Raw genomic sequence first — 25,787 nt, 5'->3', positions numbered from 1 at the left:
AAGATAATGGAAAAGAGGACTTGTAAAAAAAGCAACAGGCTTCTGGGAAATGATACATAATGAATTTAAAAAGATTCCCCAGATGCCTGGAGCTTTTCTTTGGGGGATTATAAGGGCAGAGGTCCTAAAAAAGATGGTTGAATTGTTTATGCATGCTACTACCGCAGCCAGAATCTCATATACGCAGAAGTGGAAAGAAGGAGAAGTTCAAACTAAAGAAGAATGGATTTTAAAGTTATCGAACTATGCAGAGATGGTGAAGCTGACCGCAAAAATAAGAGATCCAAAAGATGAACACATTGTCGAAGAGTGATGATTCTTTTCAGGCTGTTTAAGAAAAAATTACAGTCCAATGAAATTGCGACTAGGATTTGAACTATAGGTGAGGGAAGGAGAACAAATAAATGATTGTTATGTAAGTCACAATATAATAGAAAATAAATGGTAGTGATGGCAGCAGATAAAGGATTACAATAGGAGCGTCACGGACATAAGGATGGAAGTCACAATGGATGAAATGATTATATTGAAGGTGAATTGAACAATGTTAAACTGTGTGTAAAAAAAACCCTAATAAAAATTATTATAAAAAAAGAAATATATGGAAAAGTCGGAGGGAAGGGATGTAGTTTGGGCAGGCTAATCAAACTGCTACCCCTTCTCTGCCAGAACCTGGTGTCTCCAATTTGGGGGCCTTGGTTGGTTGTGTCTGCGCTCCTCTCCCTCTCAGACCATATTGCTTTCTCAATGTGCCAGTTCAGCTGCTCCAATGTCACAGCCTGCAACATTAGGAAGGCTACACAGGCTACACTGACTGACAACTTTCACTCAATTAAACAGCTGTGGTATATTTGCACCAAGGGCTTGCAAGCTGCACCTTCATGGCTGGTGGAGATAGGATGAGCGTTCTTAAAGGCTCTTGGTGAAGAGGGACCAATTTCCCTAGTGGCTAGTGATTATAAGGTAGGATTCACCCTAAATGAGCTTTTTCCCAGCGACAGCAGGTGAAGAAGGGCTGATGACGGCTGATGAACTGATGAGCTCAAGGGGATTAGTAATGAGACCCGGAGACTTTCAGCTTAGTTTTCACTGGTGTGAACATCACTTGTTCCAGCAGCGACTTGAGGTCATTACCAGTTGATAGCTGTTTAGTGAAGTCTCAGAGAGACACTGGTAATACTTTAATCCCTTTATTAAATGACACCGTCAAAATGCAAGGGGAAGACCAAACAGTTAAATATTGAACTAATTATGGAAGCCAGGTGGACTGAAATATTAGTGCAGGGCGGTATATTAAGTCCATTGGGACAGCATGGTTCACACAGCCCAGCAAAGAAATATCTGCACAAGTGAGGAAAAAACCCTCAACCTGATAAAAGTGATGTTAGCAGTTTAAACCCAGATGTCTGGGGCTTTCATTCAACTGCTGTGAACACCGTAGGGCCTTATCCACACTTATATTTCCTCCACTCTTTCAAAGCACTTTAAAGCTCTGTTTCCAAGCGCCTCCATTTAAAAAATTATGATTCCGGAGCTTTCCCTGCAAAAAGGAGCAGTTTTCTTGGGGAAAACTCAGGGCAAACACTGGGACACGGAGCTTTTAAGTGCAGAACCACGCCTGGAAAGAAAGAACTTATACACGTGGTGCTGACACAAAGACTCTGCACATTACACTATGCAAAAGAATGAAAGATCATTATCACTGGCTCCTTTCTCCCCACTTCTCTCTCTGAGGTCCTCCCTGCAAGAAGTGAGGTTACAGGGAACCAGGCAGAGGGCCTTCTCAGTGGTGGCACCCGCCCTATGGAACGCCCTCCTATCAGATGTCAAGGAAATAAATAGCTATCTGACTTTTAGAAGACATCTGAAGGCTTGTTTAGGGAAGTTTTTAATGTTTGATGTTTTATTGTGTTTTTAATATTCTGTTGGGAGCCACCCAGAGTTGCTGGGGTATGTATGTATGTATGTATGTATGTATGTATGTATGTATGTATAATAATACCATATTTTTCGCTCTATAGGACGCATTTTCCCCCCTCCAAAAATTAAGGGGAAATGTGTGTGCGTCCTATGGAGCGAATGCAGGCTTCTTGCTTCAGCAATAGCAACGCGAAGTCTCCGAAGCGCAGAGGGAGAGCTCCCTCTGCGCTCTGGAGGCCTTGCATTGCTTTTGCTGAAGCCTGGAGAGTGAGAGGGGTCAGTGTGCACCGACCCCTCTCGCTCTCCAGGCTTCAGGGATAGCCGCCTGAAGCCTTCAGAGCACAGCGCAAGTTCCCACTGTGCTCCGAAGGCTTCGGGAGAGCAAGACTCTCCTGGCTTCAGCAGAGAGGGAGAGCTGCGCAGCGCCCCTTCAGCAAAGCGGGAGGAGAAATGGAAGGGGCTCCGTTTCTCCTGCTGCTTCGCTGAAGGGGCGCTGCGCAGAGAGGGAGAGATTTTTTTCCCTTGTTCTCCCCCTCTAAAACAAGGTGCGTCCTATGGTCGGGTGCGTCCTATAGAGCGAAAAATACAGTAATCTCCCCTCTAACCTCACAATGCCTTCCACAAAAGTGTCTCACACTGAATGTAACTGACCTGTAGAAAGGACTCTTATGACTTGAAAACAGAGGTGTTATATGCACTTTTGCTATCCATGAAAATGTTTCAATAACATATATTTTTTTTAAAGTTAAGTGTGTATAAGCCCTTAGACTGCTATTGTTGCAGCTAAGCATCAGATGAACAGGAAGAAAACCTGCTCAGAAAGTTATTTATTGCCTGCCATCTTAGAACTATTTTCTCTCCTTTAATTTAGATAGCCAATAGCATCCCCCCATGATTTGGGTTTAAGTTCGAGTTAGGGGGTGGGTGCAGTCCTACTTGGACAGACGTTTCCAGAGGGCAATATTTGGGGAATGTTCTTCAGCCCCGTGGAGTTCCTCAGGATTCAATTTTAGCCCCTATGCTGTTAGCATCTACATGAAACCACTGAGTGGAGTTATCCAAAGGTTTGGAGTACATAGTCAGCAGTATGCTGATGACGCTCAGCTTTATTTCTCCTTTACATCTGCAGGTGAGGCAGCGGAAGTACTGGAACATTTTCTTGCCTCAGTGGACTGGATGAGAGCCAATGAACTGAAGCTCAATCCAGATAAGACTGTGAGCCCTAGACCAGATAGATGGGATGTTGCCTGCTCTTTATGCAGTTACACATCCTCTGAAGGAACGGCTTTGTAGCTTATTTGAGGCTCAGGTGGCTTCAGTGGTGCAGAGTGCCTTCCATCAGCTTTGACTGGTGGCCCAGCCATGCCCCTATCTGGAGATAGCCTAACTTCTGTCAATCATGCTGTGATAAACTCTTAAATTAGATTACTCCAACGCATGGGTGTTGGTGCATCTGAAGGCAACAACGTTGGCTGGTGCAGAATTCAGTGGCCAGGCTGTTCACCAGGGCAAGTCAGTTTGAACATATATACAAACTGCAGGACAAGGACAGCTGTGACTTTAAGGAAGAATGGGAACTGTTTACAAATGATCTAAAAAGACAACAAAATGAACTGGACTCCTTGGCAGGTTTTCAATACATACACAAATTTATTGGTTGATAACATGATAGATAGACAATGTAAGGATATGTATAATTTTATAACATGCAGAGAATAATATGTGCAGAGAAATCAGAGAGAGGAGCTGAGGGAAGCCGGGGGGGGGGGAATGGAAGGGGGGAAAGGGGAAAAAATAATGTATGTGATTATATGATTTGATAATTTGTTATATTGAAATTCCTTAAGAAAAAATGAAATGTATTCATAAGACAGTTTGAGCATAAAATAACAGCATTTGTACCCCATCCATCTGATTGGGTTGCCCCAACAACTCTAGGCATCTGACACTTATCCTGGCCCAACTGCACTAGGTAAAGGGACTCCTGACCATTAGGTCCAGTCGTGACCGACTCTGGGGTTGCGCGCTCATCTTGCTCTATAGCTCGAGGGAGCCGGTGTTTGTCCACAGACAGCTTCCGCGTCATGTGGCCAGCATGACTAAGCCGCTTCTGGCGAACCAGAGCAGCGCACGGAAACGCCGTTTACCTTCCCGCCGGAGCGGTACCTATTAATTTACTTGCACTTTGATGTGCTTTCAGACTGCTAGGTTGGCAGGAGCAGGGACCGAGCAACGGGAGCTCACCCCGTCGCGGGGATTCGAACCACCGACCTTCTGATCAGCAAGTACTAGGCTGTGTGGTTTAACCCACAGTGCCACCTGCACTGCACTGGCTGCCAATTAATTTCTGGGCCCAATTCAAAGTGCTGCTTTTGACCTATAAAGCCTTAAAATGGCTCAGGACCGCAGTACCTCAAACGCAGCTTCTCCCCATATGAACCAACACAGACCCTGGCCTGCGATCATAATCTGAAGCTTTTATTCAAGTGCCTCCTCCATGAGAGGTCAGGCCTCTTAAATGTGTTTATTGGGGGGGGGCTATAGGTTTTTCTTTGTTTTTATTATGTTATGTATTCCATGGTTTCATTTTATATTTCTGTGCTACAAACCACCCTTTGATCTTCAGATCAAGAGTGGCATATAAAATAAAGATATAAATAAGAACCCTTTAATCTTGCACTTCCTTCGAGGATCTCAGGGTAATAAACAAGATCTCTCCCCCCCCCACTTTAATCCTCTTAATAGTCTCTGTGAGCCATGTCTATCTGAGAGAATGCAACCGATTCAAGGTCACTCACCTGATAAATACTGAAATTACTGAGAATTGTATGTACATGTTACAGTCTTCTCCAACCAGGGGAGCAATGCGCTCAAGGTAGAAAGCAGTTTTTGCCCATAGCTCTCTGCTGCCATATTCCAGGGTTTGTAACTTACTGTGCTATGTCTATTTCCCCAAAGCCTTTGACTGTGTCGACCACAGCAAACTATGGCAAGTTCTTAAGGAAATGGGAGTGCCTGATCACCTCATCTGTCTCCTGAGAAACCTCTATGTGGGACAAGAAGCTACAGTCAGAACTGGAGATGGAACAACCGATTGGTTCAAAATTGGGAAAGGAGTACAACAAGGCTGTACAGTGGTGCCTCGCAAGACGAAATTAATTCGTTCCATGAGTTTTTTCGTCTAGCGAATTTTTCGTCTTGCGAAGCACGGTGTCGGAAAAGTTTTGGAAAAGCTTCAAAAATCACCAAAAACCTCAAAAAAGGCTACCACACTGCGTTCTATGAGTTGCTCCTCGAAGTCAAGTCGCAACTGTATTAACGGTGTTAAGAAAAAGGAAACAAACCTGCAAAAAACGCAAGACGTTTTCGTCTTGCAAAGCAAGCCCATAGGGAAATTTGTCTTGCGAAGCAGCTCAAAAACTGCAAAAGCCTTTCGTCTAGCGAGTTTTTCGTCTTGCGAGGCATTCGTCTTGTGGGGCACCACTGTATATTGTCTCCCTGCTTATTTAACTTATATGCAGAATTCAACATGCGAAAGGCTGGGCTGGATGAATCCCAAACCGGAATTAAGATTGCTGGAAGAAATATCAACAACCTCAGATATGCAGATGACACAACATTGATGGCAGAAAGTGAGGAGAAAATAAAGAACCTTTTAATGAGGGTGAAAGAGGAGAGCGCAAAATATGGTTTGAAGCTCAACATCAAAAAAACCAAGATCATGGCCACTGGTCCCATCACCTCCTGGCAAATAGAAGGGGAAGAAATGGAGGCAGTGAGAGATTCTACTTTCTTGGGCTCCATGATCACTGCAGATGGTGAGAGCAGCCACAAAATTAAAAGACGCCTGCTTCTTGGGAGAAAAGCAATGACCAACCTAGACAGCATCTTAAAAAGCAGAGACATCACCTTGCCAACAAAGGTCCGTATAGTAAAAGCTATGGTTTTCCCAGTAGTGATGTATGGAAGTGAGTGCTGGACCATAAAGAAGGCTGATCGCCGAAGAATTGATGCTTTTGAATTATGGTGCTGGAGGAGACTCTTGAGAGTCCCATGGACTGCAAGAAGATCAAACCTCTCCATTCTGAAGGAAATCAGCCCTGAGTGCTCACTGGAAGGACAGATCGTGAAGCTGAGGCTCCAATACTTTGGCCACCTCATGAGAAGACTCTCTGGAAAAGACCCTGATGTTGGGAAAGATGGAGGGCACAAGGAGAAGGGGACGACAGAGGACGAGATGGTTGGACAGTGTTGTCGAAGCTACCAGCATGAGTCTGACCAAACTGCGGGAGGCAGTGGAAGACAGGAGTGCCTGGCGTGCTCTGGTCCAGGGGGTCACAAAGAGTCGGACACGACTCAACGACTAAACAACAGACATGTCTATTTACTTCTGAAGCTCCTAAAAAAAACCCATAGTGTGAGACTGATGTTTTCTATATAACATTTAACAGTTTGCAAGGATGTGAGCTCTACAGCAGCATTAGAAATAAAGGAAATGGATGGAGGTTGCATTAGCCTCATCACATCCCCATGAATATTGGGACTGAGGCAGGAATGGTTGTTAAAGCAGCAGATGAAGTGGGCACCTAGCATCATTTGCTGTCTCGAGGCGTTGTTAACTCAAAATTTAAACAATCTTAACAACCCTGGAGTGCTCCGATTTTTCAAGCTCACCTGGGAACTGACTTGCAGCCTTTTAATAAAGCAGTTGCGAAAGAGATACTTCCAGAGGAAAGAGGACCTGCTGTGTTGAAAAGCTGGTCCTCCATCAAGCTCCAGTCTCCGTAGGCAGAGTTGCTCATCTGAATGTCTTCTCCTCCTGCTTACCGTAAGTGGAGAAGGGGGTCCTGAATCAGGAAAGAGTGTGATGGAATCCTGCCAAACTGTGCAGGGCTTAACCCCCAGCTCATCAGCTAACAAGCAGGGGGCAAATCCTGCTCTTATGGCTGAATGCCCATTTCCTGCTGGAAACATAAGATTTAACCCCAGCCTCTTGTGCATCAGAATACAAGTGATGTCAGCTGATGGGCCGAGTGGGCGTAGTTTGGAGAAAATGGGTCTTGTGGGGCAACTTGGACTCCCTGTTGGGCCAAGACTAATTCGTGAGCCACAGGTTCTCCCTCACCCCCCATTCCCACTTCAAGGAAATGAAGCTTTCTGAGAAAAAACTGTTCTATTCCTAATAGATGTGCTTTGCATTTTTAAAAAGTCATTTACCAAGATAATCCAAATTTTCAGTTGTCTTCTGAATTTTCAGCACCTCGCTTCTGAAGACTGACATTCATGAACTGAACACTCAATACAGAATTATGTGCCACTTCTCAACTTATGCACCACAGACAGGCAGCGCTACTCCGCACTCAGCTGTGCTAAGGTTGGTTAGCTAGCTATGTTTTAGCCATTCCCCCTCCTGATCAGCGTCCTGAATAAATCAGCCTTACCCAGAGTGTTGGGGGGGGGGAGAAAGGGGACCCACTTTGGAAAATAAAAAAGGAAAAAAGTGCTACCAGAAAAGAGTAAGAAAAAAGTCTCCACCCACACTAAGCAGAATAGAAGCATAACCACCTGAACCCATCCCACTCACCATTCCCCTCCCTCTTTCTTTCTTTCTTTCTTTCTTTCTTTCTTTCTTTCTTTCTTTCCTAAACCAATTCATGAACCAGGAACCTGTACATTGACCACTAATAATGAAACACATGTTGTAGATATTTCCCCACATTTATTATGCTTTTTTTGTGATACACAAATGACATGAGAAAACTTGGTATACTTGTTTGTATAACCTTATTCTTGTTTATAAAACCCAATAATTTTTTTTAAAAAAAACCTAAGAAAAAAGTATCCAAAGCAAAACACACTATTTATAAGTGCAATATCCATAAACATTTTCACAATTTTTTTTGTTACCAGGCCCTCCTCCTCCTACAATAAATACATATTTTGATTTTAAATATTCATTTTCATTTTACGTATTATTTCCTTTATATAGCTCTTCAACTCTTTTGTCATTACAAGGCCTTTAATTAATGTCATTTAAAAGAGAATTTACACAGTATGGTCCTGCCCGCTGCGTTGACCCTACCACTCTCCCTCCTGCGAAGGTGCACTCTCCTGGCCGTGGGTCAGGTGAATGAGAGCAATCCATTTTCCTAACTGGCAGTGTAAGTGAGGAGCGAACAGTTAGCTTCCTGCTCAACACAAGCCTTTCACTCTGCTGCTTTCTATGCACCCAGCTCAATGCTCAATTCTTGCACCCAGCACCTCAGTCGTCTTTAGCTTTCTTTCAACAGTCTTACACAAGTGCTCTGCCCTCAGCGGCCGCTGTCCTTTCCATGTGCCCATAGATATTTTTTTCTCCTTTTTTGGAGGTGGAATGGGGGAGGGTTTAACTTCAAAAAAACAAGATTTATTGTTTATTTCATTGTCCACTCATGCTCTCTCCACTGGGCCCATTTTGCAAGTCTGCAGATCCCCAGGCAGGAATTAACTTTATTATTATTATTATTATTATTAGAATTTATATACCGCCCTATAACTGGAGGTCTCAGGGCGGTTCACAGAACATAGTTGTTCCTCTTTAGAAGTTATTAACAAATTTACATGCAAATTCCGACAAGAAAAATGAAGAGATCTGACAACCATCATGAACAAGAGTCTTGGGCATTTAAAATGGTACACAAGTAATAAATTTTTCCTTGCTTTGTTCATGTGATGGTAGTCCATAAGGCATAACTTTCCCGTGAAATGAAAACTGTGAGCAAGGCTGACCTCACCCACAAAACCAAGGCATGCTTTTAAAAGGAAGCCATTCCAGCAAAACCTTATGCCCATAGTTACAGCCACAGAGAATGTTTCTGGCAAAGCGCTTGTATTCTCAGTTAGTCATAAAGGTTGCTGACTACAGAAGAACACCTTCTCACCTAAAGACAACTGGACAATTGCCGAATCGCAGGAATAAACTCACACATCCAGATTGACACAAAAGCTGCTCAAGGGGAGTTTGTCCTTTGTTGCCAGATGTTATTCTTTCAGGAAAAGTAAATGCAGGTGTTGGAAATGGAATGTACCAAAAGAAAAAAAGGGGAGGAGTGTGGCTCCTGAAGAATAGAGGGTGGGGAACTACAACTCCCATCATCATCTCCCATCATAGACTACAACTCCCATCATCTGTGACCACTGAGTCAAGGTATTAAAGGCTGAAAATCTGCAGTCCACCAAAAAGTAAAAAATCTAGAGTGGTGTTAGAATATATACAAACCACAAGTCTTCTGTTTAAAATGAGAACAGAACAGTTATCAATATAAGCACACACAAAATTATGTGTACAATTCATCTCCATTGTAAAATGTATTAGATTACGCAAGTTGATACTAAGTAAACTAGTCCAATAAAATGCTTTCCTCTACAGAGTGGCAGTACTGGCAAAGGTCCTTGCAGTTTTGCCATTTACGGCAACTCAGTTTAGTGCATAGTTAAACTGGTTTGCAAACTTTTCGTGTTTTCTTTGATCCATTCGATTCATCGCTTCCACCACGCGCTTCATGGCTGTTCTGTAAGAAGAAAACAAGGAAAGATGAAAAGGAGAGAACTAAAGTGAGGTTACACACAAATGTGAGCAGCATTTATGAACATGTGAGCAAATATAATGTAGTGGGATGTGATTAATTGCTAATCAAGCCTCCACAACACTGCACTGATGACGAAGCAGAGCAAATTTATAATCTTAATTAAATTAGCTACAGAAATAAGTTTTAATTTAGCAATGGGCTCATTAAGAGAAATAAACAAAGCAAAGTAATGATCGCACACCACACCTTTTATGGCCACATTCATTTTTACACAATTGCTTTAGGGAAATTTTAAACACTGAAGTGGGAATATATGGAACATGTACCTCTAGGGGGCAATGTTTATGATCTTCTGCAGTGAGCAGAAAGCGTTTTGCACATTAAAAAGGAATTAACCAGAGCAATATAAACAAACAGCAACTATTTTGAAACTATCAAATTAGTTTAATGGGGCCCCTAAACCACGAAGTCTTAACAACAGGCCCTGTGCATGCATGTGTCCATTCAATCCATCCCACAAACCTGCAAATAGCTGTTTTTAACAGAACTCAAAGCATCTGCATAAAATCATTTCTGGAAACAAATTTTGTTTCGCCCCCCCCCCCCAAGCATAAATTGAGAAGAGTTCCTCAGATCAGAGGGAAGGGCTTTAGCAGCCTGAGCCCAACTCCAGCCGGGGAGGGCGAGGTACAAATAAAAATTTATTATTATTTTTTATTATTATTCTACAGACCACACAAAGGGAAGGATCTCAATCCATTTCAATAAACTGAAGCCACTGAATCTTATTTCCATACTTATTCTATATGTGTTAAACTACACAAATTACAGACCGGGTGTGGTCTAGCGGTTAGAGGGACAAAAATCCCACTCAGTCCTAAAGCTCACTTGATGAACTTGGGCAAATCACACTCTCTCAGTCAAATCGACTTCACAAAACTCCTGCCTCCTACATTTCATGTGTTTTTTCCAAGTATAGGCTCGAGGATAAAAATTACTGTGTATATGTCAACCCTTCACCAAGTCAGTTTTAGAATTTCTGGATATCTCTAGTTTTTGAGACAGGTGCCTAGTTTTCCTACTTGCCTGCAACAGGATGCCCCTAAAGCTTAGCTTCTCCAATCTGCAAATAAGGTAACTGAGACAAAATTTCTATGAACCTGTATTGTAATATTCTAGCACAACCATGCCCTCCAGTTGCAAGATGACTGGCAGCTGTATGGGCATAGACACCATACGCCCATGTGTGCTGTTCACATGCATCTTGGATGAATTTTTGCACCAACTAACTCAGGGGTCTGCAACCTTTAAGACAAAAAGAGCCACTTGGACCCGTTTCCGAAGAAAAAACAACAACTGGGAGCCGCAAAACCATTGCGACATTTAAAACAAATATATCTCCGGAGCCACGATCTGACAGCGGGCGGGAAGGTGACGTCGGGACGGTGCGTGACTAACGCACGCACCGCCCCCATGCGACGTCACAGCCAGTACAGCGCCTGCCACAGTGAGGAGTGTCGGGGCGCACAATGCGCCTCCTCCCCTCGCTAGTATTCGCCCCGGAGCCGCAGCAAAGATGTAAAAGAGCCACATGCGGCTCCGGAGCCGCGGGTTGCAGACCCCTGAACTAACTGATGGCACTAACATCAGCCACTGATGGCAGTCAATCTGCAGGTGCCCCAAACCTTCCACACTTCGTTATTCATAGAATCACAGAACTGTAGAGTTTGAAGTGATCCCGAGAGTGATCTAGTCCAATCCCCTGAAATGCAGGAATCTCAACTAAATCATCCCTGACAGATGGCCATCCAGCCTCTGTTTAAAAAGCTCCCCATTAGATACCACCAGCTACTGAGCTTGCCGTCATATTTCCTGGAAACTAGGACAACAACGGAGATAGCTTTGGGCATGTTTTTGCTTTTGCTTTAAACCTTTTAAAGTTGTCTAAGGGCAGAGGATACATGGAGCAAATACAACAGATTAAAAGAGGTGGCCCTTTAAGCAAAACTCCTCTGGCTTGAGGAGTTTACAGGAGGCATTGCTATAAAAGAACGACAACTATGTGGTCATGGTTTTGGAGCGGGAATGATATTTAATTGGCAGGAGAAAAGTGAGTCTTTAGCACGGCACAATGGCCTTGGCACTTTCATGTCATGTAGGTTTTACATTAGCAGCACTAGCTTGTGAGATACTGTAAATGAAATGAGATCCCACTCTGATGATCTGTGTGCAATTTCACTTAACTTTATTGGCAGACTAGAGCCTGGGTTTATCACCTGTACATTTCAAGTAATTTGGGACTGTTATATAAAGCCAAGGTTATCATCTTGTTTAGTGCTGCAAACTATGAAACCTATTAAAACATGACAGATTGAATTCCCACGCCCGGCACTAACACACATTCAAAATCATTAGCACGAAGCACAGTAAACTAAAAACAACTTTTAAAATTTATTTTCTAAAGCTGATGTGAAAGTCTGCTTATTAGAACTTTATGGCTTATTGACTCCTCAAAATAAGACCAGATAATACAAGATTGTCATGGACAATGTGTTGTTCTGCGAGGAGAAGAAAAGCAAGGCGAGTTTTCATTACTCATAACAACCATTACATCAAGACAAGGAAAGCAACACCATTTTAAAATAATGAACATCCCTCAAAACTGGCTCATTCGGGCTTTTGAGGTTATGTAATATTGTAAACACTAGTATTTTTGTTGCAAACAAAAAGTGTTTTGCTTCTCGATTTAATGGCATTTGTTTTGCTCCACTTGGATTGATCACACTTGCTGTCGTTCTGCCACACAGAGGCTGGCTTCAAACAGTCACTGTGGCACGGCTGGAACATGCACTGGTTGCAACATGCAACGAAGGCAGATCTGTCTGGGAATGAAGCTTTCATGTCACCAGCCCACATTTGTGGTAGTGGCTGGCACAGCTGTGGAATGAGCTGTGGCTACCCAGGCACAGACCCACAGCCACAAGGATGTCATTTCAAGTCACAGACACTGCGGATGTGTCTATTATTTGAAAACAGCCGCTGTTTACATATTGGTGCTACTTTAATGTTTGTTGCGCTGGACTCCTTTTAGGAATAAGAGCGGGATAAATAATAATAGGAAGATGCTGAAACATTAGCGATAACATTTTGAATGTATGAATAAATTGTGTTAAAACATCGGGTCAGACAAATGATACATTGTGCATCAGCGCTGAGGACACTTCGTTGCAGAAGATGCAATTCCAGCTTCCTTGAACAAGAGTGAGCTGGAGAAGAGGGAAATCCCATTTGAGAAAATGTCTGGTGTGCACTGCTCATGCAACTACACTTAACTGACCCAATTCAAAGGGTATGAAAAGTCTCAAAGTTTCCTAACGTTTTTACTCTGAAGAAAGATGGATAGAAGGCCTTTCCTTACTCCATCTCATATGCAGAGCACTCTAGAAGGTTCTTGGCTTTGGCCTGTATATGCCTGTTCCCAAAATATAGGGAAGAAGCAAGAATGGGGGAAAATGGAAAATGAGCGAAGTCCCAACTAAAGAAGAATAGCAATTCAAACGGATGGAATACGCACAGCTTGCGGACCTATAATATAGAAGAAGAGAAGAAGAAGAACAGATGTTTAAAGAAGATTGGAAAATGTTGACTGAATATATGGAGGGAAATATTTGAAAACATGGGCAGCATTAAGATGAAATTCAACAGTGTAAATAAGTTTTGGTGGATGTAATAATGGAATACTGAATGGTTTAGTTTATATAAAATATGCAGGGATTTATGTTATGCAAAATGAACCATGGAAAGAGAAGAACGGGTCACTGATATTTTAAGGTTGTTTAAATGAATATTCTAAAATATAAAACAGAAAATTTAGTAAAAATTATAGAAAACAAAACAAAAAAAGGAGAAAGAATTCTTATTTAGTGACAGACACGAAGCATATATTTTCTGCACAAACATGCTACAGTTTCAGACTTCTTGCTGCCTATTTCTTGGGACCAGATTTCTAAATGATCAGCACCCAGGCACTGAGCAGGTAGTTGCCCTTGTGTATAGTCAGATTTGCAGAGGGATTCAACATACTGGCTTGCACAGGATTACAGTTTTGAATTGGGAGTGCTTAGCTATTTCGTTAGCATAGATTCCTGTGATCTAAAGAACAGACTCCTCACACAAAGAAGCCATCTATACAACCAGCAAAGCTGTTAGCTGACCAGTTTGGGAATAAGGAAGAGAGGGTGGACTCCAACCCTAACACTTAATAGCACTGTTGGGTATAAATGAAAATAGAAATATGAGCATGTGCCATATTATTCTTAATATCTCTTATGCTCCATCCCATTTTCCTTAAAAAAGTAGCATGTTTTATGTATTCAATGAATGCTATTGTATTTGTTATGTATCTTATGCAATTGAATATCAGATGTATGTATAAGCTGCTACTTTCTTCTGTAACATTGTCAAGGAAACTCAGCACTTCCACAGTCTTTTGTAGTAGAAATAATGCTTGATAAAAATGTGAATTAAAAACAGATATCCATTACTTTAAGGCAAACACAATGCACAGAGATATGGAATACATACAATGTGCAATAAAGTCCAATCACCATTGTTCAAATGATGACAATGATGTTACCAGTAACATACCTAATATGGACAGCACAAAAACTAGCTGTTCTTATGTAGCAATATTCCATGAATCAACACAAATAATTTTAAAATAAATCTTATCGTTAACAGTTTTAATACTGTGTGTAACTTCATATTTTTGACTCAAGTGATATAATTTCAGATTTCCAGCAACAGCGTTTCTGGTACCAAAACCTGTATTTTCCTTGATATTGTATATAAAAGGCACACTCTAAAGAAGTAAGGCAATGTTCCTGGTGTCCCTTCCAATTCTATGATAAAAAACAAAACTAAATTAGCAGAGCAACAAACAAGATAGGCATTATAAGCAAAGTAGCCTCTTACTTATCGAAAACTTTCTTTTCCAGGCGGGAGCGAGAAGTGTTTGCCTGCTGCTTCAGGTCTGTGAGGTTTGCATATTTCTTTTTCTTCCCTTTCTTTTTCCCTCCTTTTCCACTGTACCGAGAGGATCCAAGATCAGCCCCGGTGGCTGCTTCAACTTCTCTCATGAACTCTGGGTCTTGCCACTCTAGACAAAGGCAAAAACACCAACAAGCGTTTTATTGCTGAATTTTCAGAATGTCAGAACCGAATTAAAAATGGAGGCCGAGTCAGAAAAAAAATAAAACCATTCCACACTGAAGAGACATCATCTAGAGCAGCTTCCCTCAACTAGTTGCCCTCCAGGTCTTTTTGGTGAATGATTTCCATCAGCGCAGCTGGTGTGTGCTGCATTCCAAACATCTGGAGGGCACCAGGTTGGGGAGCGCTGATGAACCTTTGCATTAAGTGCAAATGGAGCTCTAGAAAAATTCCAAGGCAAGAAGCCTGGAAGGGCAAAATTAAAGCACTCACTTGCAGCAGACGGATGACACAGTTTACTTTTTTTGAAGTAAAGGAATACAAAACAGAACAATTCAGATACAGGAACTATTAATCCAAGATTAACAAAAACTAAACAGTTTATCTCCCAGTAAATAAGAAGGCAGCACAGACACACAGTTTAGGAACCCTGGGAATGGAGCGATTGTTTAAACACACACAAAAAAACGCTGGCGTTCAGTAGAGATGAAATGAGCATTTGAGTAAAATGAAGGAGCAATTTAAAAGCCTTTGAGAAAAATCGATAGCGTGCCAGGAAGAACAGCCTTTTTGAGCACTGATGGGCCCCTAAAGCTCTTCATACATTGTTACTGGTTTAGCAGCAGGGAAAAGAAAATTACACAGTTTGCAAGGGGTAGGGCGGAATCAATACTGTAGTTAGTAAAGAGATACTATTTCACATCTGACTGGCCAGGGGCTGCCTTCACTACCTTGTCCTGATACCTGTTTGTTAACAAGTCACTAAGGGTTGGAAAACCAGATATTCTTCAGGGCTGACACAAAAAATAGGCACTTAATTTGCTCCTCTGTGTGAACTATTGTAAAAGGATGAACACTGCAGATTAGCAGGTCAGCCTAATCCCTCATGATTCGTCGTTTCAGGAGAGCCTGAAGCTCCGTGGACACTTGGGCTAGGATGTAATATTTTTAAACAGTCAAGAAGCAGAAATCAAGGCTTCATCACTATTACACTGTAGCGTGAGGATCGCTCAACCTTTTGCTTTCAGTTACCTGTACAGGAAGATATAAAGGGCACAAGAGGGGACTCAAAATGCTTCGTCTTTTACTGTATTTTTCGCTCTATAAGACACACCAGACCACAAGACGCACCTAGTTTTTGGAGGAGGAAAACAAGAAAAAAAATATTCTGAATCTCAGAAGCCAGAACAGCAAGAGGGATCGCTGGGCAGTGAAAGCAGCAGTCCCTCTTGCTGTTCTGGCTTCTGGGATAGCTGGGCAGCCTGCATTCGCTCCATAAGACGCACACACATTTCCCCTTACTTTTTAGGAGGGAAAAAGTGAGTGAATCTTATCGAGCAAAAAATACGGTACTTTGCCTCACGTCTCAACTCTTTATTTCTAGTACTGCAAAAATGGTAGATGCCATTATTTCCAGGGGAACCAGATTCTGAAAAAAGGGGACACACTTTCTGAAACCTTGAACCAGTGAGGCCACCGTTCATTTGAGGGGGGGGGCAGGTGTCTTAACAGGTGGGGCAGAGCCAGCTGATTCTATTTTGCTAGACATTCTCCTCCCTTGCAAAGACACCAAGGACCACGTAGAGCAACTGCTGCCTTATTCTTGCCAAACCATCCCTTTAACTGGCCCGATTGCACTGGCTGCCAATTAGTTTCAGGGGCCCAATTCCAAGTGTTGGTTTTGACCGATAAAGCCTCAAGGGGCTCATGACCGCAATACTTCAAAGACTGCCTCTCAATCAATCGACGTATGAACTGACCTGGCCCCTGAGATCCATCTTCAGAGGACCTTCTTTGTGTGCCCTCTCCACAAGAGGTTCAGAGGGTGGCAATATGATGATGGGCCTTTTTTTGCAGCGGCTCCGCATTTGTGAAACGCTCTCCCCAGGGAGGCTTGCCTGGCCCCTTCTTTACACACCTTCAGTAACCAGGCGAAAACATTACTCTTCAACCGGGCCTTGGGCTGACTAATATCCCATATCCTTCTAAATGTGTTTGTTGGAGGGGTTTTGTTTTGTTCTTGTTTTTATTATGCATTTTGTGTTTTTATCTTTATGCTCAGAACTGCCCTGAGATACAAGGATGAAAGGCGGTAAAGGTAAAGGGACCCCTGACCATTAGGTCCAGTTGTGACCGACTCTGGGGTTGCGGTACTCATCTTGCTTTACTGGCCGAGGGAGCCGGCGTACAGCTTCCGGGTCATGTGGCCAGCATGACTAAGGCGCTTCTGGCGAACCAGAGCAGAACACGGAAACGCAGTTTACCTTCCCACCGGAGCGGTACCTATTTATCTACTTGCACTTTGACGTGCTTTCGAACTGCTAGGTGGGCAGGGAGCTCACCCCGTCACGGGGATTCGAACCGCCGACCTTCTGATCGGCAAGTCCTAGGCTCTGTGGTTTAATCCACAGCGCCACCCGCGTCCCTTGAAAGGCGGTAGGCAAATTTAAAAAAACAAACAGACAAACAATCTAGGAGTGGGAAACCTTTTTGGCTCCGTAGGTGACAGTCCTATCAAGAACTGCCTCATAGGCCAAATTTGACAGGTGGCATCGCCACAGAGCACCTCTCAATTGACATTGCAAATGATGTCAGGGGATTTGGTAGTGGGCACCATGGCACTGCTGAAGGGAAGTTTCTTTCCTTCCTTTCAAGGGGAAAAAACCTTCCCGTTGGCAGTGTCTTGCTTTATTTCTGCAATGTGTGCAGCCAAACAGATCGGTCTGGGTGCACAAGAAAGCTGGGTCACCCTCCCCTAGCACCAGCTGACACTGGGTAACAGGGCAGATAAAAATGAATGATTTAAAAAAATAAATCTTTTTTTTTATTATTTAAATTGGATTTTTAAAATAAAACGCTTTTGGAGTTAAAATCTTTCTAAAGATAGTTTTCTATTTAGGATATATTATTATTTTAAGCTTTTCATGTGTGCTAAAACTCAGTCTAAGTTTTTTTTAAAAAAAGTTAACCACATCAGTTAATAAACATGGATACATATGCCATAATGTTATTGCTTTAGTTAAATAAATTGTTTAAATTGTTATTAAGGAAATGGTTGTTTTTTCTCCTTCCAATAAAGTACAGCAGAAAAGTTGTCCAAATATAAACAGTTAACTTATTAAACCTCACAATAATTTCATAATTATCTGCCTATGTATTTCTAATGGTATAAGCAAATCAGTAATTTTTGATATAACTGTAAAAAACAGCTCTGAAAATTTATTATTCCAAAAATGAAACGATCATCTGGTTGTAAATATTAAGATTATAGAGCAAGAATGAATCTTTCTGTAAAAAAATAAAAATGATTTAAATCAAGTCTTACTGACTAGTGATTTAAATCAAGTCTTACTGACTAGTGATTTAAATCAATTTGATTTAAATCAAATCCACCCTGCTGGGTAGCGAAGGTTTCCTGCTAGGTTTGGGGGTGTGATCAAGCTCTCTGAAGAGAGCTCTCTTCTGCACCTGGACCAAACAGGATTGATCTCCTGCAATATCACTCAGTGGGAAGAGGGGAGAGAACCTGCTTTGTGTGTGAAGCATTTTGCAAGTGTTTTTGGAAACAGCTTGTATTTCTCCTTGAAGTGACTGGGTGGCCAGAGGCAGGGGGGTGCTGAGGGAGAAGCGTGAGCTGTTTCAAACAGTGCTTTTGCTAAGGAGCATGTGTTAAATCCTGCTGGGGAACAAGGTGTACAAGCCAATGCGGGATTAAGCCTTCTCCTCCCGCCCATCAGCTAACACAGGCATAGGCAAACTCAGCCCTCCAGACGTTTTGGGACTACAACTTCCATGATCCCTAGCTAACAGGACCAGTGGTCAGGGATGATGGGAATTGTAGTCCCAAAAATATCTGGAGGGCCACGTTTGGGGGTGCCTGAACTAATATCACTAGCGATGAGAAGTTGGGTGTGATTTGGGGAAAATGGCCTCATGGGCCAAACTAGACCTTCTGGCAGGCCAAGACTGGCCTGTGGGCCAGAGGTTTCCCACCCCTAATTTAATCCAGCTCTGACTGGCATTTGTGCTGCAAGGCCTGAGGCACAGGGACCTTTTCAGTTTTGCTACTGAGGATCTGATAATTTAGCTTCTTTCTTGTTCCAGTTATGACTTTGACTGTAGCTATGCTTAGGCTATGAAGTGTAGGAATGTAACATTTCACCCGAAATTAATTTGTTGAAGTTTGTGCACTACTATCTAAAAGCAGCAAAATAGTCATTTCCTTTGGAATTTAGAAAATGGCTTCTGCTACACAAAATATAGAGCTTTAATTTATTAAAAGTATTTTGGGTACAACCAAAATGCTGTCAAAAATGGTACAGTGGTGCCTCGCAAGACAAAAAGAATCCGTTCTGTGATTCTCTTCATCTAGCGTTTTTTTCTTCTTGCGAAGCAAGCCCATTGAAGGTTTAGCGGATTAGTGCTATTAGCGGCTTATCTGCTGATCGGATCAGCTGATAAGCGGCTTAGCGGCTTAGAAAAGGGGGGGGAACCAGCAGGAACTCGCAAGACATTTTCGTCTTGCGAAGCAAGCCCATAGGAAATTCGTTTTGCGAAGCACCTCCAAAATGGAAAACTCTTTCATCTAGCGAGTTTTCCGTCTTGCGAGGCATTCGTCTTGTGGGGCACCACTGTATTAGTAAAGATGACTTGTCCTTTATAGCACCAGGAATAATCTATTTTTTCTCCAAATTCCCACCTAGGATAAATCCATGTTTTAATTTATAAATTAAATTAACTTTGCACATATTTTAAACTCAATAATCACAGATTTCATTAAACATACAAACCTGGTTGCTTTTCTTTTTTCTCAAACTGTTGCTTTGCTTCTCTCTCTCTGTCTTCTTGATCAATAGGAGTCCCGGAATCATCCCGGGGGATTATTTTTCCATGAAATGGGCACTTCAGAAAGAAACAATGATATTTGTGCTGTTACACACACACACACTCTCTCTCTCTCTCTCTCTCTATATATATATATATATATATTTATAACAAGTTAGGCCTGATTAGGAACATTTTTTGTAGCTTATGGACAGAACAGAGAAGCTGCAAGTGGGTTTATTTGAGATACATGGCTGTGCTGACTGATTCATATCATTCTGGATATGGGAATATCCCAACAGCAGGTGGTCATGAAATCCAGGGAACTTTGCTCTGCTATCACTGGAACCAGTTCTGAAAACTCCTATTTGTAGTTCCCTGAAATGCTTATTTGAGCCAAGGGTTTGGTACAAATTCTCCGCACTCAACATACATGTAATGCACTCCAAGCTTTTTCATCCACCTGCAAATTCCCAATATACAAAAACCAACGAGAAAGTGATAGTGAAATGAAAGGATTTTTTTGGAGTATCTTTAGAAGATAGAGAGGTAGCCTTGAGAGATGTGAATTTGTGGATTCACTTAATCTTCTTTCTTTCTTTCTTTCTTTCTTTCTTTCATCTTACTCATATGTGCTTTTTCTTTGTATGTAGTATGTTGCCTGCCTTAACACAAAGTACTTTCTGCTTGAAAATGTAAGAATGGACTTAGTGGATCAGACCAAATATCCAACCTGCAACCTATGAATGTGTCTGTTCCTTCTGGGGGAAAAATCTGGTCATCCCGTCTTGAAGGGCAAGGCTAAAGCATTTGCTCTACAAAGAAAGGCCTTAAATTATTTGTGTTCTTAGTTTCGGGGTGGGGGAAAGGATGTTTAAAATGAGATTATACTGCAATGAACATCAGTGTGGAAAATCTGAATACAAACTATTATCACAGTAAATGTGCAATCATGTGCATGCCTACTCAGAAGAAAGTTCAACCAAGTTCAATGGGATTTACTCCCAGGCAAACAAGTACAGGATTGCAGCTGTAGTCTTTAGGAAGTGATCGGACCCTTCATTGTTTTGCTGCTGCAGAGCATAGCTATCCTCCCAGAAATATTTTATTTTATTTTACCTACATTTTTTTAAAAAAACAACAACAAACCCACAAAAGCTACAATCATCAACAAATTGCAACCCCAAACTCCAAGATAAAAACAACTAGTGCAATTCCTTCACTCTTTCAGAGCAGTAGAACTTGAGGTCATCCTCTGTTTTAGGAAAACAGAGGTCATTCCCTCTTTTAGGAAAACAGGGAAGCATTTCCTCAAACAGTTCTTTTATGGCTGGATTTAAGTTTAATATACCAAATTGAGGACTTGAAATTTTTCATATTCAAAGTCCATTTTTGCATTCTCAGTGATCTTACACCACAAATCTTATGGTCAGAAATATCCTGAGTAGACATTATAGTGGTACTGAATAATTCGGCATCAAACTGTTAAAAGGCTGTGCCCAGGCCCCAGTCCTTTCCATTCTGCAAGTCTAATTTTGCTCCATGTTGGTCTGGCAGCAACAAGATTATTTTCCATCATTTAATCATGAATTACGGAGGCAGGCTTCTAGAGAAAGGAGACCTAATTCAATTCCAAGTAATGCAACAGGTGTACTATGTGGGACTTCATTTTGGATTACATTCAATTCTTCCCTTCTAGAGTTTCCCTCAAACTGCTGCCTCATATCTCTGGCCAAGCACATTACAGTATTAATATTTTAAAGAAATGGCAAAATAGGACCAAGTGGAATGCTCTAGAGGTGTTATTAAGCACCCACCTTAAATCTATCCTGCCTTTCACAAAGTCCTCCATTAGGCATTGGGGCCCGGCATTTGTGTTTCACTGGCTCAAACTTGCCAGCAAATGTTATACATCTGCTCTTCAGCATCTCTGCAACTTCTTTGTTTTCCACTTCCTCTTCCATTTCGCTGGGTGCCCAGAAGCGATGCTGAGAAGAACATCTAGAAAACAGAACAGTTACATCAGTGCTTTGTCATGAATATAAACATAAATTCTAGAGAGACATTTTAACACCATCTCCTGATATATGACATACTCTTTTAAAATATCTAAACACTGCTTGAGCTACATGCCCAAATTCCTAAACAACTTTGATTTTTTGAAATATTGAATATATTTAATTCAGCTGCAAGCTAAAAATATACCGTATTTTTCGCTCTATAACACGCATCCAACCATAACACGCACGTAGTTTTTAGAGGAGGAAAATCCGTAGGCATGTCACCCGTAGGCATTCCCTCCATAACACACACAGACATTTCCCCTTACTTTCTAGGAGGAAAAAAGTGAGTGTTATGGTGCAAAAAATACGGTATATAATGAAACTACTATCTCAAGAGGATTGCAAGTGATTCACTTCTCCATAAGCAGCTTCATCACATATTTTGTAAAGTCAATTTATCATTTTGTGTTTTTACGTTGTAAATAGCTTTGTGATCTTTGGATGAAGCGTGGCATATAAATTTAATAAAATGAATTCTAGAAATGGATCAGGTTATGTCAGAAACGCTGTCTGTCATCAGATGGCTCATAAAATTTGCAAGTGTGCAGAAAGTTTTTACATTTCAATGTTTCAGTAAAAATGAGCAGATAAGGCTTGATGCGTCGCAATTTAAGAGAGGATTTTTTTTTTACATATTTTAAAAGAAAACGTGCAGTATATTTACTTAATAATCTTCCCAGAACCTGGTTGTTCTTGGCCCCAGTAGAAAAGATCTAACCCAAACGGTACGACCGGGGCCTTGGCTTTTTCTTCTTCAGACTTATTGTTGGGTGGCGCTGGTTCAGAATTTCTAGATTTGTAGGATAAAATATAAATGATGAAGAGACAACAGTTACTATCCAGAACGACAGGAAACATTCAACAATTGGCATCCACTTCACGTTAGACCTACTTCAACTTTTAGCAGGTCAAAATGCTGTGAAAAGCAAATACTTTAACTATGACAAGGAATTAACGATTCACGAGAACTCTTAGATGATTTTCCAAGGTACTTTAACAAGAAAAGCTAAGAACAATACAACACAAACCAAGCAAGAACCACGATGCTGATTAAATACTGCCTTTGTCTTTAGAAGTCTAAAACAGTATTATACCACTTTAAGCAGTCATGAGTTCCCCCAAAGAGTTATGGGAACTGTAGTTTGTTAACAGGGCTGGGAGTTCTTCAGAGACCCCTCATGGAGCTACAATTCCCATAGTTCCCTGGAAAGAGGAATTGACTTTTAAATCACTCTGCGAATTGTAGTGCTTTGAGGGGAATACAACCAGTGTTAGAAACTGAGATATGAAAGCTAGGAGATGAACGGCACCTTAAACCTGGGTTATGGGTGCAACAATGGAATGTCAAGGTCTTGTCCAAGTCGTGTCCAAATGAAGAGAACAAAAACGAACATAACCTTTGGCAAAAAGAAAAGTGGAAGCAGACAGTAAAGGTAAAGGGACCCCTGACCATTAGGTCCAGTCGTGGCCGACTCTGGGGTTGTGGTGCTCATCTTGCTTTATTGGCTGAGGGAGCCAGCATACAGCTAAGCCACTTCTGGCGAACCAGAGCAGCGCACAGAAACGCCGTTTACCTTCCCGCTGCAATGGTACCTATTTATCTACTTGCACTTTGACGTGATTTCGAACTGCTAGGTGGGCAGGAGCAGGGACCGAGCAACGGGAGCTCACCCCGTCGCGGGGATTCGAACCGCCAACCTTCTGATTGGCAAGTCCTAGGCTCTGTGGTTTAGACCACAGCGCCAGATGGGCAGGGTACAAATAATAAATTATTATTATTATTACTACTACTACTACTACTATTATTATTATAACATCTGTAAAACCAGACTGATCCAAGAATATGTTCAAGGCAGGCTGATTGATGAGTACAGCCACAGGAGGGAAAACAGGGCAGGCAAGAAGACTGAGGGACTAGAGACAGTTCAGAGGATCCCCTTTACCCGCCTTCCCCTCAAAAAAGGGAGACAGACAGGACTGCCTCCTCCCTGCATCAACAGCATCTTCTCCACAGCTTTACCCAAAGTCTCTTCCTCTGCCATGAGGGTGAGCTTGGTTTAGCAGCTCAAACTTGGCCTTGCCCTTTCGGTGTTGGCAATCACTAGCTCCCGGAGGCATCGTAGTTGGTGAGGGCAACCAGGGCAAAAATCCCAAACACTAAATAAAACCTCTTCTCTGCAGGAGAATGCTCTGTAAGTATTAAGGCCCGCCTTTGTTTTGGACGTGAAATGTAAAGGGTAAGATTGCAAACGGAATATTGGTCTCCTTACAACCTGGCACCTGGAAGATGTAATCTAGGCAGTTTATCTTGGATCATTTTCCATGTTGCGGCTGCACAGGTTGGATCAAGTTCCTCATCGTTTCTTTTAGGTTGGGAGGTTGCTGCAGATGCTCTTCCTGTCGCAAAGGGTTTTGAAGGTGATACTGGTTCCAACCCTACAAAAGAAAAGCAAAATTGGGGTAAGCACACATTTGCTGACACATACTGTATGAAGGAAACCTATGTCTCTGGAACGTAACAGCTGGTCAGTTTGTACAGCACGTTTCAGAAATGGAATACTGATCTGTGGCAAAATTCTGGTCTTCACCAAAATACTAACTCTAGCTGTATAGGACAAAATTTCATTTGTACCCATATTTCTTTAGAAAGTCCAAGAAAAAGCACCACTGCCCAATTTAGACTCCGCATTAACAAATGTCTCCAACCAAATACTTTCCCCTCTCTGTCAGCAGCAGAAAAATTTTGTACTCTTTCAGAAACACAGTGTCTGATCTAGCATATCTGAGAACTTGTGACACTATAAGAGGAATGGAAAGAGAATTGGAAGAGGCCAACCCAGGGGACAGTCCTAAGAGAACCCTCTTGTTTTACAGTGACGGGACAACAATTAGTGTTCCAAGACCTGTATTTGCCACTCTTATTGCAGCTCCAATAATAAGGAAGCTGAATGACAGCCCCAATGAGTCCTGAACTTTGTCTTTTGCCAGTTATGGAGCTGGTCTGGCCACCCTATTATGTTGGCTATTGTTAGTAGGTTAAGCATTTTGTGATTTTCTGTCCCAGGCATAGACAAACTCGGCCCTCCAGATGTTTTGGGACTACCACACCCATCATCCCTGACCACTGGTCCTGTTAGCTAGGGATGATGAGAGTTGTAGTCCCAAAACATCTGGAGGGCCGATTTGCCTATGCCTGTTCTATTCAATCCTTGTTTCACTGCATATAGTGAGACTGCCCACAACAATATCCCTTTTGTTGCTTTGGTAGGAGAGTCCCATGGACTGCAAGAAGATCAAACCTATCCATTCTGAAGGGAATCAGCCCTGAGTGCTCACTGGAAGGATAGATCCTGAAGCTGAGACTCCAATACTTTGGCCACCTCATGAGAAGAGAAGACTCCCTGGAAAAGACCCTGATGTTAGGAAAGATTGAGGGCACAAGGAGAAGGGGACGACAGAAGACGAGATGGTTGGATAGTGTTCTCGAAGCTACCAGCATGAGTTTGACCAAACTGCGGGAGGCAGTGGAAGAAAGGAGTGCCTGGCGTGCTCTGGTCCATGGGGTCACCAAGAGTCGGACACGACTAAACGACTAAACAACAACAAACAAAACTCTCTTCAAAACAATAGGCTCTTCTTTGCTACCTACTATCAATTCCCCGCCCCCCAACTTTTCAACTTCTACTAAGTTTGAAAGTGTTGTTGATGCAATGAGATGGGGTGGGAGAACTTGACATGCAACTCTTTTCTCTCCAAGGATGAATCTACAGGTAATACTGACCCACCCACCCCCAAACAACCACCTGCCACTGTTCAGGATGCACTGCAGTCCCACATATGGGATCTATGCATGAGTAGGTCAAGTCATTGGATCCTCTAGAGCAGTGTTCCCCAACCTTGGGTCTCCAGCTGTTTTTGGACTACAACTCCCATCATCCCTCGCTAGCAAGACCAGTGGTCAAGGATGATGGGAATTGTAGTCCGAAAACAGCTGGAGACCCAAGGTTGGGGAACACTGCTCTAGAGCTTGGAGCCCCCACTCCCTTTGACTGATGATGGCTTTGGTATCAGAGACCTCAGCTGAAGGGCCAGGTCATCACATCACCTCCCCCCAGACACCACTAAGGTCAATTTCAAATGAGAGAAGCCTCTATGGGGAGGAAGGCAAATGGGCTGCAGAAAGACTTTCAAAGACCAGCAA

General features: G+C 42.3%; 1 protein-coding gene across 2 annotated transcripts in view; it reads right to left on the bottom strand.

The window, feature by feature from the left end:
- Nucleotides 1-8,408: 8,408 nt before the first annotated feature.
- UVSSA (UV stimulated scaffold protein A) overlaps nt 8,409-25,787 on the bottom strand; it is a 51,363-nt gene continuing 33,984 nt past the window's right edge. Inside the window, exons 8-13 of one of the 2 annotated variants that reach the window (XM_083503356.1) lie at nt 23,860-24,022; nt 22,251-22,376; nt 21,341-21,524; nt 19,490-19,601; nt 14,463-14,646; nt 8,409-9,470 (exon numbers count right to left, since the gene is read on the bottom strand). In XM_083503356.1, the coding sequence (XP_083359482.1) occupies nt 9,377-9,470; nt 14,463-14,646; nt 19,490-19,601; nt 21,341-21,524; nt 22,251-22,376; nt 23,860-24,022 (863 nt within the window). In that variant the 3' untranslated portion in view covers nt 8,409-9,376. Of the gene's footprint in view, nt 9,471-14,462; nt 14,647-19,489; nt 19,602-21,340; nt 21,525-22,250; nt 22,377-23,856; nt 24,023-25,787 lie in introns of both variants that reach the window. The other variant, XM_083503355.1, reaches the window with a different exon arrangement.

Source organism: Podarcis liolepis (genome assembly GCF_965112155.1).
Source record: "Podarcis liolepis genome assembly, chromosome: 5".
Lineage (NCBI taxonomy): Eukaryota > Metazoa > Chordata > Lepidosauria > Squamata > Lacertidae > Podarcis > Podarcis liolepis.
The sequence above is the reverse complement of the archived record's forward strand: the minus strand, read 5'-3'. Positions and strand labels throughout refer to the sequence as shown.